Raw genomic sequence first — 23520 nt, 5'->3', positions numbered from 1 at the left:
ATATGGAAAGAACACACTACTCAGCATTGGATCTCCAGAGTTCTGCATGTTCAATTAGAAGAACCTATTTAAACTATTTCTGTGTAAGCTTGTAAGGCTGTGTAAGGCTATATGATGTTCTGATGCTATGTGTAATTCACACTTTGCAGTATGAAACCTTAGTTTACTCTCTGACAAAAACAAAGTAGCATGCAGGGTTACTATGGATCAGAGAAGGTTTAAGTTCACTTTAATGCATCTACTCAGAAGCATCTCAATGTTTACCAATAATTGCATCAAATGTTTCCAAAATGATTCGAAAGATTTAGCTTCCACTATTCCATTTAAGGGTCCTTGCTACTGATATACAATTTCTTCTCTTACTTCATTATGACTTTTGGACTTCAGTGTTTTCTGACTGCTGCTCACTACAAGACACTACTGCTGGGGACTGAGAATATAGCTAGCTACCTAAATGCCAAGCAACAGAGCCCTTGTTCTCACTTTCCTAATCTCCATGTTAAGGCCCTGTAAACTGACATTCCACAGGAGGTCTTGTGACAGTGGGTAGCAGTTCCACTTGTTCGGGTTCCACTCTAGGGACTGTTAACCAATAAAATTATGTTCATAACATGGCCAAATTGGTTGATTATCAACCTTCAGATTCTTCCATTAAGCAAATGGCAAGCGTTAAAGAATGGGAGAATATTCTGGTCAACTGGAACAATGTGGTAGTTGTAGTTCAACAACCTGCCCAAGTTAAAAGATTCCAGACTCAAATTCTTACTACATGCTGTGCTCTCTGGCAAGTGTCCTCCTCACTTTGAGAGAGTAGTAGAGAGTGAGAATTAGAATGTTTGCAACTGGATCAGATAAATGTCATGAAGGATGTCGAAGTCTAGAATATAGTGATATAGTTTAGGATAGGATGCTCAAAACATTTACCAAATGGTGCCCAGAATAATGGACTTCAATTACATGGGGAAACCAGAGAAAGTTAGAACAATTCTCCTTAAAACATAGAAGGCAAAGAGGAAATTTAATAAAGGTGTTCAACATTATGATACATTAAACAAGGAGAATGTGTTTCCATTGTCAGAAGGAATGGTAACCAGATGTGAGATAATTAGCAAAATAACTCGTTAGAGATTGAAACAATTTTGTTTATTCTGAAAGTTATACTGGAAGTACAATCTTGAAAGGCTGGTGAAGCAGATTCACACAACATTCAAAAGAGAAATGGTCATATATTTAAAAATGAGAAATATGAAGGCTATGAAGAAGAACAGCTGATTGAATTCATTAGGTACCTCATTCAAAGAACTGGCAATATGATGCTATGGCAGTAGCATCAATCTGTAGGTACTGCTGCAGAATAAATAGAAGCTTGGAAGATGGTTGCCAATGGATATCTCTGAGACCATCTCTTTCAACACTCTCTGGTGAAGGACATTAGGCCCTGGGGATTTGTCAACTCTTCAATGATGATTGAACAGCTCATTAGAAGAGACCCCACAAATATCCCCATCCTCAATAATGGTGGAGCCTAGAACGTCAGTGCAAAAGGTAATGCTGATGGCATTTGCAACAATCTTCAGCTATAAGGGCGACATGAATGTTCAATTTTGACCTCATCCAGAGCCTCTGCATTATAAATGTGAGTTTTCAGCCAATTTGATTTCTTCCACATGATATCAAGGAATAGCTAGACATAATGGATACTGCAAAAGCTCTGGATTCTGACAACATTCTGGCAATAGTCTTGAAGGTGTTCCCCAGATCTTGCCACATCCCAAGCCATTAGCAATAACCTAATCACTGATGGCCAGTTTAGATATCACAAGGGATACTTAACTCCTGACTTCATTACAGCCTTAGTTCAAATATAGACAAACAGCTGAATTCCAGATGAAAAGTGAGAATGACTGCCCTTGAAATCAAGGCTGCATTTGACTGAGTGCGGCACCAAGGAACCTAATGTCAATCTCCAACAAGAGAGAATCTAACAATCGTCCCTTGACTTTCAATATATCATCACGGAATCCTCCACAATCAACAATCTGGTGGTAAGCATTAACCAAAAACCGAACTCGATCAGCACCATAAATATTGTGGCTACAAGAAGTGGTCAGAGGCTTAGAATTCTGCAGTGAGCAAATCCCTTCTAACTCAAAACTCTGTCTAGCATCTAGAAGGCACAACTCAGGAGAGTGATAGAATATTGTCCACATATCTGGATAAGTGCAGCTCCAGCAATTCTTAACCCTATGCAGGATAAAGCAATCCACTATAATGGGCAGACCCTGCACCACGAATACACAGTAGTAGCAGTGTGTACCAGTTACACGTCATGAGGTAGCAAAGTATCAAAGCTCTTCCATCAGCACCTACTGCCTACCTAGAAGTACAAAGACAGAAGGTCCATGGCAGCAGCACCACCCACAAGTTCCCATTTATTTATATACTAACCACACTTTGTACTTATCACTGTTCATTCACTGTTGCTGTAACTCCCTTCCTAATGCACTGTGGGATTAGCACTCACAGATCACCTTCTCAAGTGCAAACAGAGGTGGGCAATAAATCTGGCACAGCCAGTGATGTTTACACTCTGTGAATTAATTATAAAATCAGATAGTAGCTGCTTTAGTATTGATGATAGCTGGGAACAATCTGTTCAAAAGACACCAGCATTTATACAGCACTCTCCATGACACATTACTCTCTGCCTAGAGCTCGAACAGTGAACCCACTTCAATTTATTTCAAAACTTCAAGCCAGAGCAATTCATCTTGATGTGGTACAAAATAAACACTTTGGATAGTTTGTCTGTTAGGTGCATTGCCTCATACTAACTTACATTGATTGTAATGGAACTGATTATCAAGCACTGTTTTTAAATGAGCAAATGATCCTATATCACTCATTTTGCAACACATTGATTAGAAATGTATACACCCAAATGCCTTTCATTTTAAACTTTTAAACTGAAACAAGGATTTAAATGAAAGTCACTGAAAAGAATATAATCAATGCATATGGCAGCCCGATACACAATTACTGATTTTGAACTCTGAGTGTGGTCATCCGGAAGACTGTTATGGTAGACACTGAACTTACCAGACTGGATAAAGTACCCACTCTCCTGCAATTTCTGAGTCATCCCATTACTTAGCTACTCGAGCACCAAATATACTTTCACTCACTTTCCTTGAAGCTCCCATTATGAGTTGTTTCTCCCAATCCATGTATGGCAGAATATCCACACTTTCTTTTGCAGCAAGCTCCTGAATAGATGGGCCGGAGGGTAAGTCTTCTTCCTGCTCGTACTAAACAAAACAAAACAAGAATGGGTTGACATTAAGTTTAAATTGCTGATGTAAAGTGAATGATGTCAAGTATAGAAACATACTTACTCTACAATTTTGAACATTTGTTACTCATTTAGATTACTCGAAAGGTATACTTAGAAATCAATCCTGAAAGGCTGGTGAAGCAGATTCACAGAACATTCAAAACAGAATTGGATATATATTTAAAAATGAGAAATATGAAGGCCTATGAAGAAGAACAGCTGATTGAATTCTTTAGGTGCCTCATTCAAAGAACTGGCATATGATGCTATTCTGATTTATTTTCTGCATTGTATGATTCGACAAGCATAATATAAAATCTGATGTTAATCAAAAAAGTAGGAGCAATCCTTTGAAGGTATGGGATAATTTCAATGACTAAATGATTAACGTTATTGTTGATATTTTTAAAAGCTTATAAATATGAAAAGCAGTGATGACAGTCTTGAAGGTATAAAGGCTTTGACTAGCATGTGATAGCAAATTTAAGAGAAATAAAGATTGAAAAAAATTGCAAAAATGGTGATCTTAAAAGTGGTTCTCCAAAAATATATTGCTTTCTGGCTCTGCTCTGACTTAGTGGATATGTATTAATAAAGTCTACCATCCTACCAGCATGACCAGTACCCCAGGTAAAACTGAAAAATCAAAACTCCTTGGCCCAAAGGTGAAAGCATCATTAGCAAAGATCAGCAAGAACAAAACTATAGTTTCCACACATTGATTTAGGAATACAAGAGTCCTGAAAGTTTTAGGTTAGTGTTTGTGTTATTGTCTTGTTAAATTGTACTTACCCTTTCTTCAATGGCTAGAAAACTAGTAAACTGAGTCAGAATAGAATATTCTTTGCTGAGTTCAATGATATATGATTTCAGAGTGGACTTCTTCATCTAAAAAGTAAAGATATCAAGATTATACCATCACCTTTGCAAAGTCATCTGTCCTGTAGGCACAGTGCAACAACTTAGAGAGATGAAACAACTTCACATTTTAAAAAGCATTCCGGATATGAAAATGTTAATTTTTTCACTGATAAAAATGCTGCATGAAATTGGAGTTGCAGTTATGAATCATACTTACTTTCAAATTCCTAATTTCCTAAGTATTTCAACAGAATTTTGGTAGTCTATTCTCATTGGTAGTCTATTCCCCAATTAACAAAATAGATTGATTTCATTTGGATCCTGCCAATGTATTGCACAGGTTATCAGGATGATAATTATGTAAAAGTTAAAAAGCAGCCCACCATAATTTAGTTGCACTTCTATGCTCAGCAGTTTTCTCGGTTGTTTTTTGGTCATATTACTATTGTTAATCAGCAAGGAAGAACAGGTGAATCTTGAAAGCACTTCTTGAATGTCTGCTAAATGCTGCTCCATGGTTAGATCAGACTCACATTGAGATTTGGTCAGGATACACCAATCCTTCCATCCATTAAAGATGCCTCAGTTGCCAGCTCATATCCCAGGTTTTTTCAGAAAGCAGTAAATAAATCTGAAGTCCTATTTCATGATCCAGCTAAGTTACACTCTGATCTCATCTCACCTCCATTCTATGAGTGTTATGAATGCTTTTTGGGGGTTCACATACAGGATATACTACTTTCTTTATTCTTAATAACTCCTACAAGTGGCTAAGCACTCTTATTACCTAAAGGGTCTTTCATCTGATTAATGACTCTCTTGACAATTCTCCTTGAAATGTCGTAGTCACAAGAATCCTTTTCCTTGCTACATTTCAAACAAAATAGATCATTTACCTACAATTTCTTATTCTTGCACAGCAAAATACTACAAATGAGCCAGTTTCTTTGCTTGCTCAAGAATGACTTTGCATGTAGCCACCAATAAGCTAGAAATCAAAGACCCTGGGAGACCGAGTTACCTGGCAAAAGGATTGCATTTTAATCACTGCTCCTATATCATTATAGAGTGGACTAATAACTTCACCCAGACATAGCTGCAGGAACATTTTGCTAAAAATGTCTCATTTTTGCTTATGTATACCATTATTTTATTAATGATACTGTGAACCTCCTTCAAACACAATTTCGGACAGTGTCTCTCCAATCATAATAAACTGCTGTTTGATCAACCACCTCACAATGTCATTTCCCTGTGACGTTTCAAATTGAATGAATGGCTTGATTCATTGCATTTTATCAAATACTTTAAATTATCTCCTAAAGGGCATCCCATCCAGATATATGCAAGTAGCTTGCAAGCAAACCACATTTGATTTATTGGTTGGGTAAGCTTTTCATTGCGAAATCCCGCCAAATATCTGCATTTACACGTAATTTAAAGAGTCTCCTGGACAAACCTGGATGCTCTGCATTACACTCAAAATTTTGTTGCATAATTATGCTACCATTAGCCTAAGTCTTGAAAGCGCAAAAATGGCACAAGTTATTTCAAAATTAAAATTCATTCTAAGTATTTCATATGACATTGAATTCACTGTAGTCATCCACGAATCACAATTATTTGTTGAGGTTAGTTTAGACAGACAATTAGATATACTTGCATGCATTCATAGTTAAGGGGGGTCAGGGACATTCACTTTATTGTGGAAAAAACAGTGTGGTGTTTTATGCATTCATTATTTCTTACATATTCATATTAGTGTCTGATGTTGTATTCACTATTATGTGGCTAAACTTCCAGCAGGATCTGCACCTCACTTTTATGCACAGTAAAGGACATTGTCCAAAACCAATTTCTGCAGGGGTAAATGCAATGTTGTAGAGAACTTTAAGCCAATAGCTTGGGGCAGATACATATTTGGACAATACTGATACTGCCCTTTAATCCTCCCATTTTCATACCTTGAGTGACTTTCCTCATCACACCCAAGATACCTAGAGTTTCTCACTTCATTTCTTCATACAATCACCCACAACACTGATTGAAATTTACCAATCCCAAGCCTCCAGCCAAGAACCCATTCTTCTATTCCCCTTCCTTGTTAAACAAGGAAAACCGCTGACTTTAAACACAACTGGACAAAACCAACAAGTGCATACCACAGTGCCAGACAAGATTCTCACACACCACTGACCTTATCTTGAAGGTAGGTCTTTAGTGAAAAATGTTAATGACTATTGATGGCACGCAAACATATTACTAGTATGAACCATCCAAAAGCGGGACTAATACACTGCTGACTTTAGCACTGCCTCTGAACCTGACTTTGGGAGATATTGACAATTCACAAAAATTAATATGATAAAAGATTGTACATACCTCATGTTCACTTTCATTTGTGTCCAGACTACCATTTTCATAATCTCCAATAAGAGCTTTTGCTGTCAAGCGGTGAAGTATCTGAAAATACAAGAACAATCTATTGCTAGTGTTGGATATACAGCACTGCCTTTGAAGGTAGTTGCTGAGAGTCAACTGCACATACACAGGTGTGTACACAGATCATTCCTGGATGTCGTTTGCTAGAACCAACAGCTCAGGTCCAACAGTATAGCTCTGTGCATGCTGACCACTGTATATTTGAACACTTGCATTAGTATCATAAACTATTTATCAAAACATTTCTTAATATTGAAAGTTCCCAGGGGGTTATCTTAAAACCTTCCATTTTGCACTCCAATCACTTTCAGTAATAAACAACAGGCTAAGCATCAGCTACAACCCTGCACTGCATCCCAGGCAGCAGCCCTTTCTATTTTGACAGATCTCCCTATGGAGGGGATGCTCTGGTATGCTCTAACTCCATTCTGGTGAGTAATTACTGAAACCTTTGTAATTAGAATATTTCACTATTGCCTATTGGAAAAGGTAGTGAAAGACTAATGCACTTACTCACTGAAGAAACATGTAACCAGTTGAAGAAAACATACATTTTCTCCAACTTCATAAATAAGCAAACTCCAGGAATCATTTGCAACATATTAGCACTTAGAGGCTGGGCATTACACAAGAACCTTCTGAAGGAGGATCACCAGACCTGAAATGTTAACTCTGATTCCTCTCCACACATACTGTCAGACCTGCTGAGATTTTCCAGCAATTTGTGTTTTTGTATCTGATTTCTAGCATCTGCAGTTCTTCTGATGTTTCACTCCAGAGTTTCTACCCTGTCAACATGCAGGCAGCTCCATCTTTATTACAGACACTTGCCACACTGTCACAGGCAGTGATGTAGCCTTGCAATGCTCCAATTCTGTGCACACACATAAAGTACGTCACCTATAGTAATGTTGGCTACAAATGCAGCCACTGATTACAGGACATAGTTTATTTCATTTTCTTTTAATTATTCATTCATAGGATATGGGTATTGCTGGCTAGGCCAGCATTTATTGCCCATCCCTAGTTGTCCAGAGGGTAGTTACATGCAGGCTAGACCAGCTAAGGGTATCACATGAAGGCTAGACCAGGTAAGGGTGGCAGATTTCCTTCTCTAAAGGACATTATTGTACCAGATAGGTTTTTCGGACAATCAACAATGAATTCATGGTCATCATTAGACTCTTAATTGAATTCAAATTCTACCACCTGCTATAGCAGGATTTGAACCCAGGTCCCCAAAACATTACCTGGTTCTCTAGATTAACAGTTTAGCATTAATACCATGAGGCCACTGCCTCCCCTTTTGCAGATGCAGAAACATCAATGTAGATTAAAACCCCCACTAGCATAACTAAAAAATTCACAGAATGTAAGCTGTTTGTGGTAATTGGTAAACATGGAAATAGCCAAATTATTGCAATGAATTAAAGATATTTTAAACAAGCTTTTCTTGGCAGAATGCTTGGAAATCTAGATCTAGAATTGAAAATCCAGAATAATACGATAAGGTGCTACTTCAAAGGTTACTGTAGAAAATTAAGACACATGGTGTTAGAATAACATATTGGCAAGGACATAAGATTACCTAGCTAACAGGAAACAGGAGTAGGGCTGCACCCTTTAAGTTGAAATACAGTAACATCTGCACTTTAAATAGCTAAATTCCTAAACAAGTAAATTAATTTGTAGTTAAAAAAGTCAATTTAACAATAGAAGATTAAGTTATAATAGTTGCTGCGCTTTTTTTACTAAGTATGGTAGACAACAGTCCAATCATATGATGTCATGATGGTGCCATTTGCTCTTTGGGCACGAAAAAGCTTAGTCTAAACTTGCTGCTTGCACACTTCATTAATAAAACTCCCGTTGCTGTTTAACCCTTCGACCTCCTGGTCCTTCTTGGAACATAACAGCAGTCTACTTACAGCACCTCCTGCAGTGGACTATCAGAGTGGAGCCAAGGAAGACGCTGCCTGGAATTATTCTATATCCATTCTGTTCCTGAGGTGGCATTAACATAACTGGATCATCAAAATTCACATCCACTGCAAATTTTTCACTGTTGATTTTCTAGGTTTTTGGTTTGTGTGGGTTGTCAAGTTCATCTCTAGACAAGTAGAATCTGTCTGATGGAAGTGCCTTTGCTCACTGGTCTGCAGGTCATTGCTGAGGTTGTTGCTTGTTCCTCGCTGAATAATGGCCAATGGCTGGATTTACACAAGCTTCATGATTGAGGATGAACATAACAGATGGATTATAATATAGAAAAATCTAGGTACTTTGGTAGGAAGGACAGATGTGCGGAGTATTTCTTAAATGGTGACAGGTTATAAAGCATAGATTTGCAAAGGGACCTTCATGTCCCTGCCAACAGGCCACTGAAAACAAAAATGCACGTGCAGCAAGTTATTAAGAAGCAGAATAGAATATTAGCCTTTATTGAAAGAGGATCGGAGTACAAACATCCAGAAATACTGCTTTATTTATATAGGGAGCTTGATTAGACCACATCTGGAGTACAATGTGGAGTTTTGATCTCATGTCAGGAAAGAAATTGTTTCTACAGAGGGAGTGCAACAAAGGTTCACCAGACTTGTTCTACAAAGAGAGATTATGCCAACTGGACTTACATTCTCTGGAGGTTTGAAGAATGAAATGTGATTGAATTAAACCTTACAAAGTACTTAAAAGGGATAGACAAATTAGACGCATGCACAATGTTTCCTTTAAAGGAGATAATTTAAAAGTAAGAGGGATGTTATTCAGAAGAAATATGAAGAAATGTTTTAATCAGAGGATTGTGAAACTTAGAATTCTATACTCTAGAGGACTGTGGAAGGCTTTCAGGATGATTAAAGTAAAAGTTGAAAGACCTTCGATTGCAGTGGCTTAAAGGGTTATGGAGATAGTGTATGGGTATCAAACATTGAAGTGATCGATCAGCCATGATAGTATTAAATGAATGACACTTGTTCCTATGTGTCTAAACCATATTAATGCAAATCTTATAGTGATCAATGAGATTTCTAGAACTAATAATGTAATGATATTAAAGCAAACAATGCTAGAAGGGGCAATGTTAAATATAGACTCCTTTACAAAAACAAATAAGTCTTGCTTCGATTGTCTAGAGTTTTGGTGAAACCATATCTGGGGTACTGTTCAGCTTTGGTCTCCATACTTAATAAGAAAGCTGGCTTGCAGTATAGCCCAGATTCAATATATTGCTATATTGCTGCTTGGGATGAGACCACTGTCCTAGATGGGAGGCTGAGTAAATTGGGCTTATACTCTCTAGAGATTTAGACAAATGGGAAGTGATTTTAATTGAGGCATACAAGAATCTGACAGGGCTTGATAGGGTTGACATCAAGAGGTTGTTTCCCCTGGATGGGGAGTTTTGAATTATGGACACATAGTTTCAGAACTTAAGATAATTTTTTCGGATGAGTTGAGAAATGGTTTCACTCAAAAGGATTGTGAATCACTGGTATTCTCGATCCAAAGGTTTGTGGGTACTCCAGCATTGTTCTTTCAGGGAATCAAGAGATAACGGGAAAGGGCAAGAGAGTGGAATTGAGATAGAAAGTTAACTATCATTGATATCATTGAATGATGAAAGTACAACAAATGTTTACAAATGCAAATGAAACATTGGTGCTTAATAAAAGGAGAATCAAATATAAAAGTATAGATGTGTTGGTGAAGTTATACAGAATCTTATTGAGACCTCATCTCAAGTACCGCGCACAGTTTTGGTCTTCTTATATAAGCAGTAATGTATTTGCATCGGAGGATGTTCAGAAATCATTCCCTAAGTTGATTTCTGGGATGATGGTGTTGACATATGTGAAAAGGTTGAGCAGGTTTGATCTATACTCAGTCATATTTAGAAGAATAAATGGTGATCTTATTAAAGCAATTTAAAAAAAAGATTCTCTAGTACTTCACAGAGAAACTGACAAGATGTTTCCCCTAATGGGGAATCTGGAATTCAGGTATCTGATTTTGGAATAATGAATCACACATTTAAGACTGACATGAGGAAGATTTTTTTTCTCAGATTACTGTAAATTTTCAGAATCCTCAACCCCACAAAGTTATAGAGCTGAGTCATTATACACATTTTCAGTTCAAATAGACTGACTTTTGAACTACTGAAGAGTCTAAGATTATGCTGGACAAATAGAAAAATAGAGTCATGATCAAGACCAAATCAATCACGATGTTAGAGAATGGTACAGCAGTATGACTTATTGTTGCTGTACTTCATATGCTCATAAATAGTTTTGATGTATAGATGGACAGGGCAAAAATGGAAATTAAGATGAACTGCAAAATAGAGGATGTACCCACTTCTTATAAAAAATGTAGGATTTGATAAAAACATAAAAATTAGCAGCAGTAGAACACTTGGCTGCTCAAGGTGTGGTGAACCATAGACATCTGTTTTACTTGAAATAAAAACCAATGCTCTTCCTATTTGTCTTCCTAATTACTTATTGCACCTAAATGCTATCTTCCTGTGCTTCATGCGTGAGGATATCTAGATCCCTCTGTATAGCAGCATTCTGTAATCTCTGTCCATTTAAATGATTTTTTTTTTGCTTTTCTATTCTTCCTATTAATGTGGACAACTCCACATTTTCTGATATCTTTCTCTATCTGACAATCTTTTACAGAATTATTTAACCTATCTTTAACCTGATACTATATCTTGGTGACAAATGCTTTTCCATCTATCTCCATATCATCAGCTAATTTGGCAAAGTATATTTTGGCTATTCATTCAAGTTATTAATATAGAGAGTAGATATTTCAGGCTCCAACACTGATCCTCACGGTCCTCCAACAGTTACACATGTCTTGACTATCTGTTTTCTGTTCATTAGCCAGTCCCCTATCCATGGCTTGAAACAACATCAATATCATGAGCTCTTATTTTGCAATGCGCCTTTTTTTGACAACCAGGAGTCTTGCTCTTAGGCAACTACCCCAGTAACAATCTGTTTCGACCACCAGGAAGTGCACAAGACAGACCTAGTGATAACCATCTCTCAATTTTGCTTTCTATTCATAATCAGATTCCTAAATCCTGGTAACATCTTACATTAGCAATACTGAGGAAAGAAACTCAGTTTTGTGTACATTGAAGCTCACATAGCTTGTGATAACATGATTTCCAAACAGTTCCACCATCACCCTAACATATTGCCATTTGCTATATCCCCTCTGCCCTAAGTCTATCAAATACTCTAAAATATAATGGCTGCAATTTTAACGCTGAATTTCAATTTTCCAATTCTGTTGATATTTATTAACACATCAAAAAATGTTAATGAATGAAAGTCTACTTCTCAGTACAGATATCTATTACTCTGCAGATTATCTTATTTATGCTTTTGTTAATAATTCTTACAGTTAAGTTAATCAAAAAGTTTTAAGAGAACATACCTTGCCCTTTGTCTTTTGCAGTTCAGTGGTGGAAACCATGGTACAAACTTCTTGGTCATTGATCACAGCAGAGAGTTCAGCCTGATGTGCACAGAAGACTGATCTTAAATCTTAAATGATTTTAAAGCTTAAAAACTATAAGCTTTTAATAATGACCTTTTCTGTAGTTTTACTTTTCTTTCAAGACTCCGGTCCCAAAACCATAATTTAAGAGCACAGAAATTGGACGTGATTTCCAGATTACACAATGTCATACCCCATAGTTATCACTTACATGGCTTTTAGGTCTAAATTTTACTGAGACCTTAATACTGTTTGGTCAGAAAGATGCAATGATATTGAAAGTGAAAAAAAGTAAATCTCACCTGAGTACAGTGTGGAACAAAGCCATAGATGAGCAGTCTTGAATTGCTGAATACAGAGTGAATTTGTGCTGGGGCTTGGACTGGAGCTGCAGCATTGAAACTGAACCGCTCCCACTTCACAGAAATTGAACTGCAGCCTGGTTGAGTGACTCGATCCACCTGAGACAGAACCTATCATAAAGAGATGAACTAGAAGGGTGAACCTTCATTAAAATTGCGATTCTGCAATTAAAGCTATGTTAATTTAGAGTAAGCTTAAAATTTATGAGTTCTCTATAAAGCATCAACAAATAGGAAAAACAAAAATCTGGAACAAAAACTTTTAAAAATACTCTCATCTATAACAAAAGTAAAATTCTTCATATTGAAACCTCAGACTTTTTGAAAAACTTTAATTTATTTCAGTTATGAAGACTGAAGTACTCTAGAGATAGACAGACTTCAGACCATAGGATCAACACTTCACAATAAGTCTCAGATAGTTAGGAAGCCATGTTTCCATTAAACTGCATGAGCCTGGAAGATACCACACAGGTATATAAAAGCAAAACTGTAGTGATTGGAATGAGGTGAGCCAGGTGACATCATAGAATACGAGTTCCCTGATAGGGACTGTTAACCTGGCCCAATCAAGGAGCCCTAGCTGATAGATATAAACCAGAGTGCCCGGTACGGAGGAGGGAGGGCAGGTCTGAAGACCTCCTCGTGGGTCTGCTCCTGGGCCTGGCCAAACTGGCCATTAACAGGTCCAGGCAGCGGGCCGTGGAGGGGGTCGTTACGGCCGACTGCCTGCCCCTCTTCCGCGGTTACGTTAGAGCCCAGGTGTCCTTAGAGAAGGAGCACGCGGTGTCCATCAACACCCTGGAGTTGTTCAGGGAGAGGTGGGCGCCGCAGGGAGTGGAGTGCATCATTTCTCCCTCCAATTCTATTTTGATTTAGTCCCAACCTTCCCCTTCACTGTTTTGATCACACAGCACTGCCCTTTGATGTGAAGGGCAGTGCTTGTCACTGGCCACCCGGGTGTTTTCCTATCTTCCTGGTGGTGGAATTTGAATAAAGATTGGTGCACTTTGTGTCTTTCACTGTGTCTCACACCTGCACACAAAAAAAAAGAAAAGAAAGAGAAAAAAAAACAGAGTGCCAGGGGTTCTGCTCACTCTTGGAGCCAGCACTGTGCTAGCTGGACCAGTGTCAAGTACTATGCATGTGTAAACAAAGGGTGACTTAGTGATGAGATGCCGGCCTTTGTGGAGCTATTTCAAAAATACTACGGATACTGGAGACCTGAAATATAATCAGAAGTGTTGGAGAAACTAAGGTCTGCACAGTATCTGTAGAGAGAGAGAGACAGAGTTAATGCATGAACTGCAAAGATTCTTCTTTCAGTTCTGAAGCAGAGTTATTGGTCTTGAAAGGTTAATTGGTTCTAAGCCCTAGCTTCCATCTGAATAAAGATGGAGCTTTGCAAAGACAAAGTTCAAGTGGCTGCACACTGAAAAAAATTGTGTGTGCACATGAACTAAATTTCAAAACTATTACTGGTGGAAGTTAATGTTCCCTGTTATCTATAGTGGAAACCTATGATCACTATTATTTTAAATGCATAGAAACAGACAAATTAGGATGAGAAAGAAGCCATTCAGTCCCAATTTTCAATAAGATTATGACTGACTTGATTACTTCACATTCCTGCCTACCAAGATAAGCTTTCAGCCACTTGCTTATCAAATACTAATCTACTTTTGCCTTAAAAATATTCAAAGACTACTTCCACTGTCTTTTGAGGAATAGTGTTCCAAAGATCCACAACACTGAGAATACATTTTTCCTCATCTGTTTCAAAATGGATGACCCTTTTTTTTAAACTATGACTTCTCGTTCTAGATTCTGTCATAACAGCAAGAATCATGAACCCTACCAATGCCTCAGGATCTTACATATTTCAATGAAGTTGCCTCTTATTTTTGAAATTCCAGTAGATACAAGCCTAGCCTATCCATAAGACGACACACCCAATTCCAGGTATTACAGCAAACGTTCTCTGAACTGCTTCAAATTAATTTGCCTTCTTCCTTCAATGAGGAGACCAATACTGTATACAGTATCCATCATAAGTCTTATCAGTACCTTGTATAAGTGAAGCATAACCTCTTTTGTTTGTATTCAAATTCCCTTGGAATAAACATGTACATTCTATTAGTTTTTCTAATTATTTGCTGTATCTGCATACTAATATTTTGCAACTCATGCACTGGGACACTCAGATTCCTCTGCATCTCAGAGCGACTCAATTTCTCACTACTTAGATGACATGCTTCTGGAACAGGGACTGTAGGAATGAAGTGGTCAGGTAACTATCTCCTCCCTAATGTGCCTCATTGGCTGCAGCTTTGCCTCCAGCTTGTCTATTTTGAATCAAAGATCTTGCAACCACGGGCACTAACTGCAGATATAGCTGGTCTGAATCACACCAGCATCTAGAAGTTCCCACATCCTGCCTGCCATCTTTGCAATATTTTAATTACTTTGCTGATGAAGTAACATCACCACAATCCCAGATAATTATTACCATTAGAAAGAGAAGACTGGTAGTGAGGGTCACCACGCCTCAGACGGGAAGCAAGGCTGAGAAGGCAGGATCTTCAAGGTAACCTAAGCCAGTACAGGAACTGAATCCATGCTGTTGGCATCATACTGCACTGCAAACCAGCCATTCAGCGAACTGACTCTTATGATTATTGTTTTGACTTAATTAATATATAATTAACAATCCTGCAACAATCAATGAGTTTTATAACAAATAGCAAATTTACCAATGCTTAGTAAACCCTTACAATCACTAATACTCATCCACCATTCATTTATACTTAGACTCATGCAGTATGGAAAGAGACCCTTCAGTCCAACTGGTCCATGCCAACCAAGCTTCCCAAACTAAACTAGTCCCTTTTGCCTGTATTTGGCTCATGTCCTCTAAACCTTTCCTATTCATGTACCTGTCCAAATGTCTTTTAAATATTGTAAATGGACCTGTATCTATTACTTCCGGCAGCTCATTCGACATACGAACCACCTGTGTGTGAAAGTTGACCCTTAGGTTCCTTTTAAATCTTTCTCCTCTCACCTTAAAAATATGCCTTCTAGTAAGAAAAAGACCTTTGTTATTCTCTTTGACTATGCCTTTCATGATTTTATAAACCTCGATAAGGTCACATGCACAAGTTCATCTCCAAGCATGAAAAAAGTTGAACTTTGCAAAATATCAGATCTTAAAACTTGGCCAAGTAACAACTAAAGTCAGGAAAGAAATTATTTATGGATTGTCTCGAGGCTTGTGTCCCACTGAATAAGCACTTCCCAAAGTGGCTGCTGGTACAGGAGTTTCTTATTGGAGAGTGATTCTCCGCTCTGTCTGGGGTGATTCTCTTGTTCTCTAGGAGATGGTGGAATTGATTTGGAATTCCCTTTCAGAACTCTCTGGTTGCATCAATGAAGAATTCTGGTGGGTGTTGAAATCAACACTGCAGCTTTGACGAGAGATGTTTCAAAGAAAGGGAAAGAAGGGTAAGGCTATTTCTCTCTTGATATTAGCATAGATGTCCCAGTCATTGAAGATTCTAATCTTCAAAGACAGCGCTTGCAAATTGGATGCAATGTTGAATCTCTGCATTAATGTCAGTCTGAGATGACATGTACTTACCCAGGTAGTGAAATGTTCCACATTTGGGCTACTTTCTCCTTTGATCTCAGTGGAGGAATGGACTGGAAATTAATGTAGGATAGGTTAGTATAAGATACAAGTCTTCAAGGTTGAGACGGAGACCAATTCTTCAGTATACTTCCGTGAGTGCGTTGAGCAAGGACTGAAGATTATTTTCCGACAGCGCATAGATGATGTTGTCATCTGCATACTGAAGGTCCACAAACAAGGCTGATGTCATTTATGTCTTGGACTTCAACTAGTTGAGGTTGAAAAGATTTCCGTTCATTTTGTAGATAATGTCCACACCACTGGGAAGGTTGTTTTTGTCAGAATGAAGAATGGTAGTGATGAAGATGGAGAAAGGGATTGAGGGAGTGATTGATCCCTGTCTTGACTTCAAACGATTCTGACATATTACCACTGGGGAGAATCATCACTGACGTCTTGTCATGAAGGGGTTGGAGGATGTTGATGAATTTTCTGCTCAGCTAGCCATTCACAGAATCTTCCAAACCACTTCCCGATTATCTGAGTCAAAAGCCATGGTCAGATCAATGAAGGCCACGCAGACGTTTGGTGTTGTTCCTAGCATATTTCTTGGCAATTCCAAGCAGTGAAAATCATGTCCGGGTTTCTTCAGAGACAAAAAAAACGCCTGGTGAGGATTCAGGCAATGATCCTCCCAGAAATAGGGAGATTCCTCAATAGTTCCCATGAGTCCACTTTGTCTCCTTTCTTGAAGATGGTGGTGACGGCAATATCCCTGAGATCAGCAAGAATTTCTGTTTTGTTTTGAATTTTAAGGAACAGTTTATAGATGATGGGTATGCTCTGCTCATCTGAGTTTGAACATCTCCACTGGAATCCTGTCTATTCCTACGGCTTTTCCATTCTTCACTGTCTAGTGGTGACTTCACATCCTGCCAGATTGGTCGAGTGTCTAAGTCGAATTTGATGGGGAGTCGGGGATTTTTTCAAATATGTCCTCAACACAACACAATAATTTAACCTGGTTTTCATGGATGAATCCAACATTGAGAGTACTAATCCTTAAGTTTTAAAATGGCTTTTTGTTAAGCTTTCCTTCCGTCATTTTAATTCACTATCTTCATTAGCACAAAGCCATGTTTCTTAAACTTAAAATAAAACTTCTAAAAATATTATTGTATACGCATTATGCAACACCCAGAAGGTACAAAAAAAAACCTCACCTTTGCTTTCCAGCTGAATTTGGTTTTCCAATCAAAAATTTCAAGCGCTCCTCCTCCATATTGTGCCAACATTCTAAGCATATGGCGATTTGCTGTTGACCTAGTGGGAAATATAATAATGAAATGATTTAAAAGTTAAGATGCCAAAAAAATACTACCTTTAACATGTATTTCAGCCTATTCCTAACATCTACCATGTACAGAAAGCTGAAAATCATGATTAACCATGTTTAAACAGAGAAACCCAAAACTTTGAATACCTGGTGTAGGTAGATAATTGGTAGAGAAGGAAGATCACAGCTGGAATACTGTGAGAAGTTTTGGGACCCTTACATAAGGAAAGATATTTTGGTATTGGCGGCAGTCCAGAGAAGGTTCATGAGGCTGTTCCTAGGTATGGAGAGATCTGTCTAATGAACAGTTTGTGTAAGTTGGGCCTGTACTCACTGAGATTAGAAGAATGAGAGGTGACCCTAATTAAACATATAAGATTCTTAAGGAACTTGGCATCGTAGATGCGAAAAGGATCTTTCCCCTTGTGAAAAATTCTAGCACCAGACGGCATTGTCTCATTAAAGACAGAGAGGAGGAGGAATTTCGCCTCTCAGAGGGTAATGAATCTGTGCAATCCTTTTCCACAGAGGGCTGTACAAGTTGGGTTATTAAGAATATACAAGACTGAGATAGACAGATTTAAATCAGTAAAGGGATCAAGGGTTATAGGGCAAAGGCAAAAAAGTGGAGTTGTGGATTAACAGATCAGCCACGATCTCACAAAATGGCAGGACAAACTCAATGTGCTGAATGACATACTTTTGCTCCTATGGCTTGTGGTTTTATCCATCTTGCTTGTTACTTCCTCAAAGAATTCTAAATAAACTAATCAAACATGATTTCCCTTTCTCAAAATTAGGTTGATGCTGCTTGTTTTTTAATGATTTTCAAAATGTTCTGCCATTAGTCCTTAATAATGGATTCTATCAGTTCCCTATGATATAAGTTATGATAATCAGCCTTGAGCACAGGTTTTACATCAGCAATTTTCCAAACCATTGGGACATTTGCAGAATCTAAGGAATTTGGAATATCACAGCCAATGCATCTCTTATCCCTGCAGCAAATTATTTTAAAATCCTAGGATGAAAGCCATTAGGTCCTGACATCAGCAAAGAATGTCTAAATAAAAGAGGGAGAAATTACAGTCTGAGAGAAGCTAGCTACAAAGTCAGTCAATAAGAATTTCTATCAAGTATTTAAAATGGAAAAGAATAACTAAATCGACAATTGAAAAGGTAATGGCAAGAAATGTGAGAATAACATTATTGCACCAATCAAGAATCATTTAAACTAAATTGGTGAGGTGGGGAGGGAGGAAAAAGGATGGATCCCAGATGAGACTGAGTCATCAGTTGATGAATGTGGAAAGAATCTTCTCAGTCCCATGCTTGAAGGCAAGACTGGAAGGAATGTGAAGGGTGTAGGTTCAATGGGTTAACAAGCTCTGCCTTCAACTAACCTTGCAACTAATCTTAGGGTGGAAGAGACAAGGGCTTATCCATTCAGTACTGTATTTAAATGCTCAATTATGGGCAGATTGGAGACATTGTCAAGATTTTCCTAATGATAGTCTGACAACTTACTGAGGCCATATGCTTTTATCAACCTTGAATGAGTTTGCAAAGCCTACTACACTGACCCACCTATTCCTGGAAGAGAATAAAGGATTTGCGGGCTACAGCAACAACCATCTTTGGAAGGTCTTTCCTATTATGGTGGTGGAGATCTTCCTATCTTAAGATAGCATGTATAGAAGTGCCAATTAAGTAGCTACCTCCTGTGACTTTATGTTGCCAGGTACACTGCCAAGAAGTATGGGGTTTTGTGGAAATGGAACTGGTTCCATGCAGCAATTAGTTTTTGAAGTGCTAATAATTTTGTCCAGAGTCATCGGCACAAATATAAACCAGAGGTGAGGAAAAGACATACTTGGAGCCTTCAAACAAGGAAAACTTATATTCAGATAAATAAAAATGCATTTCTAGGTCCTTGTGCAGCAGAGAACCATGTCATAGTTTCTGAAAGATGAAAACAAATAATCAGGTCCACAAAGTGTGTCTAAAGAAAGAGTGAAGAATGTAATTGGAGTAGCTGCAGAAGTCAGAAAGTGGAAGAAATTATGTCAGTAGGAGGTAGATAAATAACAAATGATCTATTTTAGATAGTGAACACCAGTAATGAAAACAAATTTCAAGCTAACCACAGGAGTATTCTTGAAGATCTCTGGTCAGACAATGTGAAAGCAATAAAAACTACTTGAATGCTTAATCCTAATCGAATTAGTAGAAATGAAATAAACCAAAATTGTATATAACCCAAGGCTGATAACTGAAATACTTGGCAAATAGAAAACAAAAGTCCTGAGAAATATCTCATCTGTGCACCCTGCTGTTCACCATGGTACAAAAACCAACCAAAGGTTGGGTTTAAATATCAGAATTCCAGTTTGGAAGTCACAGAGGGAAGGATAGCTGAACCAAAGATTCTAGCCAGGTTATGAGGATAACAGCCTTATAATCATGATCCTACCTATCACGCAAATAATGCAATTTAATGAATTAAATTATTTTTTCATAAGTTTTTAAATGTTCATTAGTAAGAACAGAACATTTTTCTGCAGTAGGAATACTTGTAAACACAAGCTAGAGATTAGATTAGATTACTTACAGTGTGGAAACAGGCCCTTTGGCCCAACAAGTCCACACCGACCCGCTGAAGCGCAACCCACCCATACCCCTACATTTACCCCTTTCACCTAACACTACGGGCAATTTAGCATGGCCAATTCACCTGACCTGCACATCTTTGGAGGAAACCGGAGCACCCAGAGGACACCCATGCAGACACGGGGAGAATGTGCAAACTCCACACTGTCAGTCGCCTGAGGCGGGAGTTGAACCTGGGTCTCTGGCACTGTGAGGCAGCAGTGCTAACCACTGTGCCACCGTGCTGCCTGTAAATTAGATGTTCTCCCTAATTTACTCCCTCTCCACTTTGGCCTTCCATTTGTCATTTGTAATGATGGTTTGATAACCTCTTCCATTAGCATTCACTTAGCTCATCTCTACAATAGCTCTTGAGTCCATAGCTTATAACATAATATTTATAGCAACAGTAAATGTCATGAGTATCGACACTGTATGTCATGTGTTTCTAAGTGCAAATTGGGCAAAATATTTCAAATAAAATAGTTTCTACTTCATATTCTACTTTCTTTGATTTATTTGCAACTATCTGCTCAAGAAGACGACTTACCCAACACCACAAGTAAATATCCTGGTATGTTTGACATTCTGGCATACTGTCTTCAATGTAAGAGTTTCATTCTGAAGGTGTCCATCAGAAATCAAAAGTACATTGCGTATCCTTTTGGATGGGGCAAGCAAGTTCAGATTCAGCAATGGTCTCCAAAAATCTGTGTTGCCCATTGGCTTCTGAACAGACTTTGAAAGAGTATGAAAATTAAAAGCGTATTGGTTAACTCAAAAATTAAGCAAACCTTTTATTAACTGACATCTATGGGATCAGGCATGTGCCAGTTGATCCAATATTCCGGTTGATGAAGAGATCTATGTAATCAATGTAAAAACTCATACTAAGTAATAGAAATGTAATGCAGGAGGTACATACATTACTGTTATAAATCACTTCAGTAATAAATCAACTTTGATTTGATTATGATTTTTCAAATGTTTTGCTATTACTTCTTTAATAATTGATTTCAATATATTTCCAACAATAGATATTAGGTTAATCAGCCCCCAGTTATCTGTTTTTTGCCTGTCTCCCCTTTTGAATAGAGGCACCACATTAGCACTTTCCAATCCTCTGGTTCTTCTCCAGAATGAAACAAGTTTTGGAAAATTACAACTAATGCATCCACTATCTCTGCAGTTACCTCTTTTGGGATCCCAAGATGCAAGCCAAAAGGGCCTGGGGACTTATCCGCCTTTAGCCCCATTAGTTTGTCTAATACCACTTCTTTAGTGCTGGTTGAAATAACTCCACAGTTGCCAGTTTCCCGTCACCAAGTCACCCTTTATTCACATTTGGAGAGTCCTTGACACTGATCCAGCTCCATCAGAGCCAGCTCTCAGAGTGAACAGGATGTCTGACACTCATGTTCTTATCTGTCAGCCAGGGCTATTTGGTTGGGGCTGTTAATCTGGTCCAATCACAAAACCCGTATTCTATGAGGTCCACCTGGCTGACCTTGTTACAATCATTACATCCCTCCCCCTCTGAGTTTGAGGACACAGGCCAGTTTTTTTGTAGCTCCTTCTGGGGTGTTTTAGCACCGGATCAGCTTCCTCCAACTCTGCCTCTGATACGGGCATATAAAGTGCAGTAGATCGTCTCCTGGGTCCGGGGCGTCCCGTAAGAAACTCATTCTCCTCTTCTGGTGGCAAAGGCGCCACGACAGCAAAATCTGCTGTGTCCATCTCAGATTCTGAGTTATCTTCAACAGAGGGAGAACCATGGGTTCTGCAATAGTCAATAAAAGGCAGTCAAGGGGCTGGACATGTTTAACTCCTGCGCTGTTTTTGGGTTTACAGCTTTCATATGGTCCAAGGGCTTGTTCAGGACCAGCTCACTTACCCGAACTTTATATGTCATTGGACCTGACCTCGCATTAACCATGCCTCTTATCCGTGCATCCGACACCCAATGTTGTACCCGGAAGTAAACTGTCTGTCTCGCTTAGTGAACTCTTGTGTCTGGCATTGGTGTTCTTGATGACGTTTCACCTTCCCCTCCAGGTCTGGGAAGATATGATTTAATCTGGTACAGAGTCTTCTCCCCATTAGCAACTCTGCTGGAACTACTCCTGTAGTAGCATGAGGGGTGGTCCTATAATCAAATAGGAACTGAGACAATTTGGTATCTTGTGAAGCTGTCGGCTTTTTCTTTAACCCTACTTTCAAATTTTGGATTGTTCTTTCTGCCCGACCACTGGATGATGAATGAGATGGAGCTGTCCTTCTATGACGATTACCATTTGACTTTCGGAAATACTTAAACTCCCTGCTGGTAAAAAATGGCCTATTATCTGTGATCAACATTTCCGTGAGTTTGTGTATTGCAAAAGACGTGCATCCTCTACTGTGAGTTTTGTGTCTCTGGGTCCAAAAAGGTTTTAATTCTGGTTATAATAGCTCTTTAGTTTCTGCCATCATTACCAGTCATTTCAGTTTTGCTAGGACCAGATCTTTCTATGTCCTAAGTCTGATATTGTCAGCTGTGACTGGAAGTGTGTCCAGAAAATTTAAAACCATTATGGACTCTTCCAATGGCAGCACCACTGGTAGTGTGTCTGCCAGTGGGAGGTGGCTCAATGCATCCGCATTTGCAATTTGGCCTCCAGGGTGGGGTTCCAACTTGTAATTGTAGCACGGCTGAATTCAGTCTGAAGCTATGGGCTTGTCCTCTTTAAGTAGACTAGCAGAGGTTTGTGGTCTATTACTATTACAAATTTACGTCCAAATAATAATTGGTGAACCCCCAAATTTGACTGCCAAATCTTCTTTCTCTATCTGGGTGTATTTACGTTTTGCATTAGCCAAAGTCCAGGATGCATATGCTATTAGGCATTCCACTCCAGTGGGCCACCTATGAGCTAATATTACCCAGATCCCATACAGTGAAGCATTGCATGCTAATACCAGATCTCGCTTAGCATCACAGTGTGCCAACACCTTAGAGGATGGTAGCTGTTCTTTCATTTCCCTGAAAGCTATGGCTTGGCTACGTGACCATTTCCAAGGCTGACCCTTTTTTAAAGAGTTGATACAAAGGTGCCAGGATGGAGACCCGATTATGTATAAATTTTCTGTAATAATTCACAAGTTCAAGGAAACACTGCTCTGGTACAGATGTGGGAGCTGGGGCACTTTTCATCGCCCACATTTTATTCTCCAACAGGAGTAACACTGTCTTGTCAACTCTGTAGTCAAGTAGGTCACTTGGGGCGTCTGGAACACACATTTTGTCCTTCTCAGGCATACGCCCACTTGGCAGAAATGTCTAAGGACTCAGTCCAAGTTATGTAAATGCTCCTTACTGGTCTTTCTTGTTACTAGTACGTCATCT

The 23520-nt window shown here is 38.6% G+C and overlaps 1 protein-coding gene across 4 annotated transcripts in view; it reads right to left on the bottom strand.

The window, feature by feature from the left end:
• Window positions 1–23520, bottom strand: part of LOC122550726 (protein mono-ADP-ribosyltransferase PARP4) — a 143726-nt gene that overhangs the window by 22399 nt on the left and 97807 nt on the right. For all 4 annotated transcript variants that reach the window (XM_043691882.2, XM_087988155.1, XM_043691878.2 and 1 more), the window contains 7 exons: window positions 20686–20873; window positions 17374–17473; window positions 12460–12630; window positions 12095–12175; window positions 6578–6658; window positions 4127–4222; window positions 3186–3308 (listed from right to left, as the gene is read on the bottom strand). In XM_043691882.2, coding sequence (XP_043547817.2) covers window positions 3186–3308; window positions 4127–4222; window positions 6578–6658; window positions 12095–12175; window positions 12460–12630; window positions 17374–17473; window positions 20686–20873 — 840 coding nt within the window. The remainder of the gene's footprint in view (window positions 1–3185; window positions 3309–4126; window positions 4223–6577; window positions 6659–12094; window positions 12176–12459; window positions 12631–17373; window positions 17474–20685; window positions 20874–23520) is intronic.

Source organism: Chiloscyllium plagiosum, unplaced genomic scaffold (genome assembly GCF_037043375.1).
Source record: "Chiloscyllium plagiosum isolate Xiang-an unplaced genomic scaffold, Cpla_swu_hap1 HiC_scaffold_6, whole genome shotgun sequence".
NCBI classification, from domain to species: Eukaryota; Metazoa; Chordata; class Chondrichthyes; order Orectolobiformes; family Hemiscylliidae; genus Chiloscyllium; species Chiloscyllium plagiosum.
This window is presented reverse-complemented; position numbering and strand designations above follow the sequence as displayed.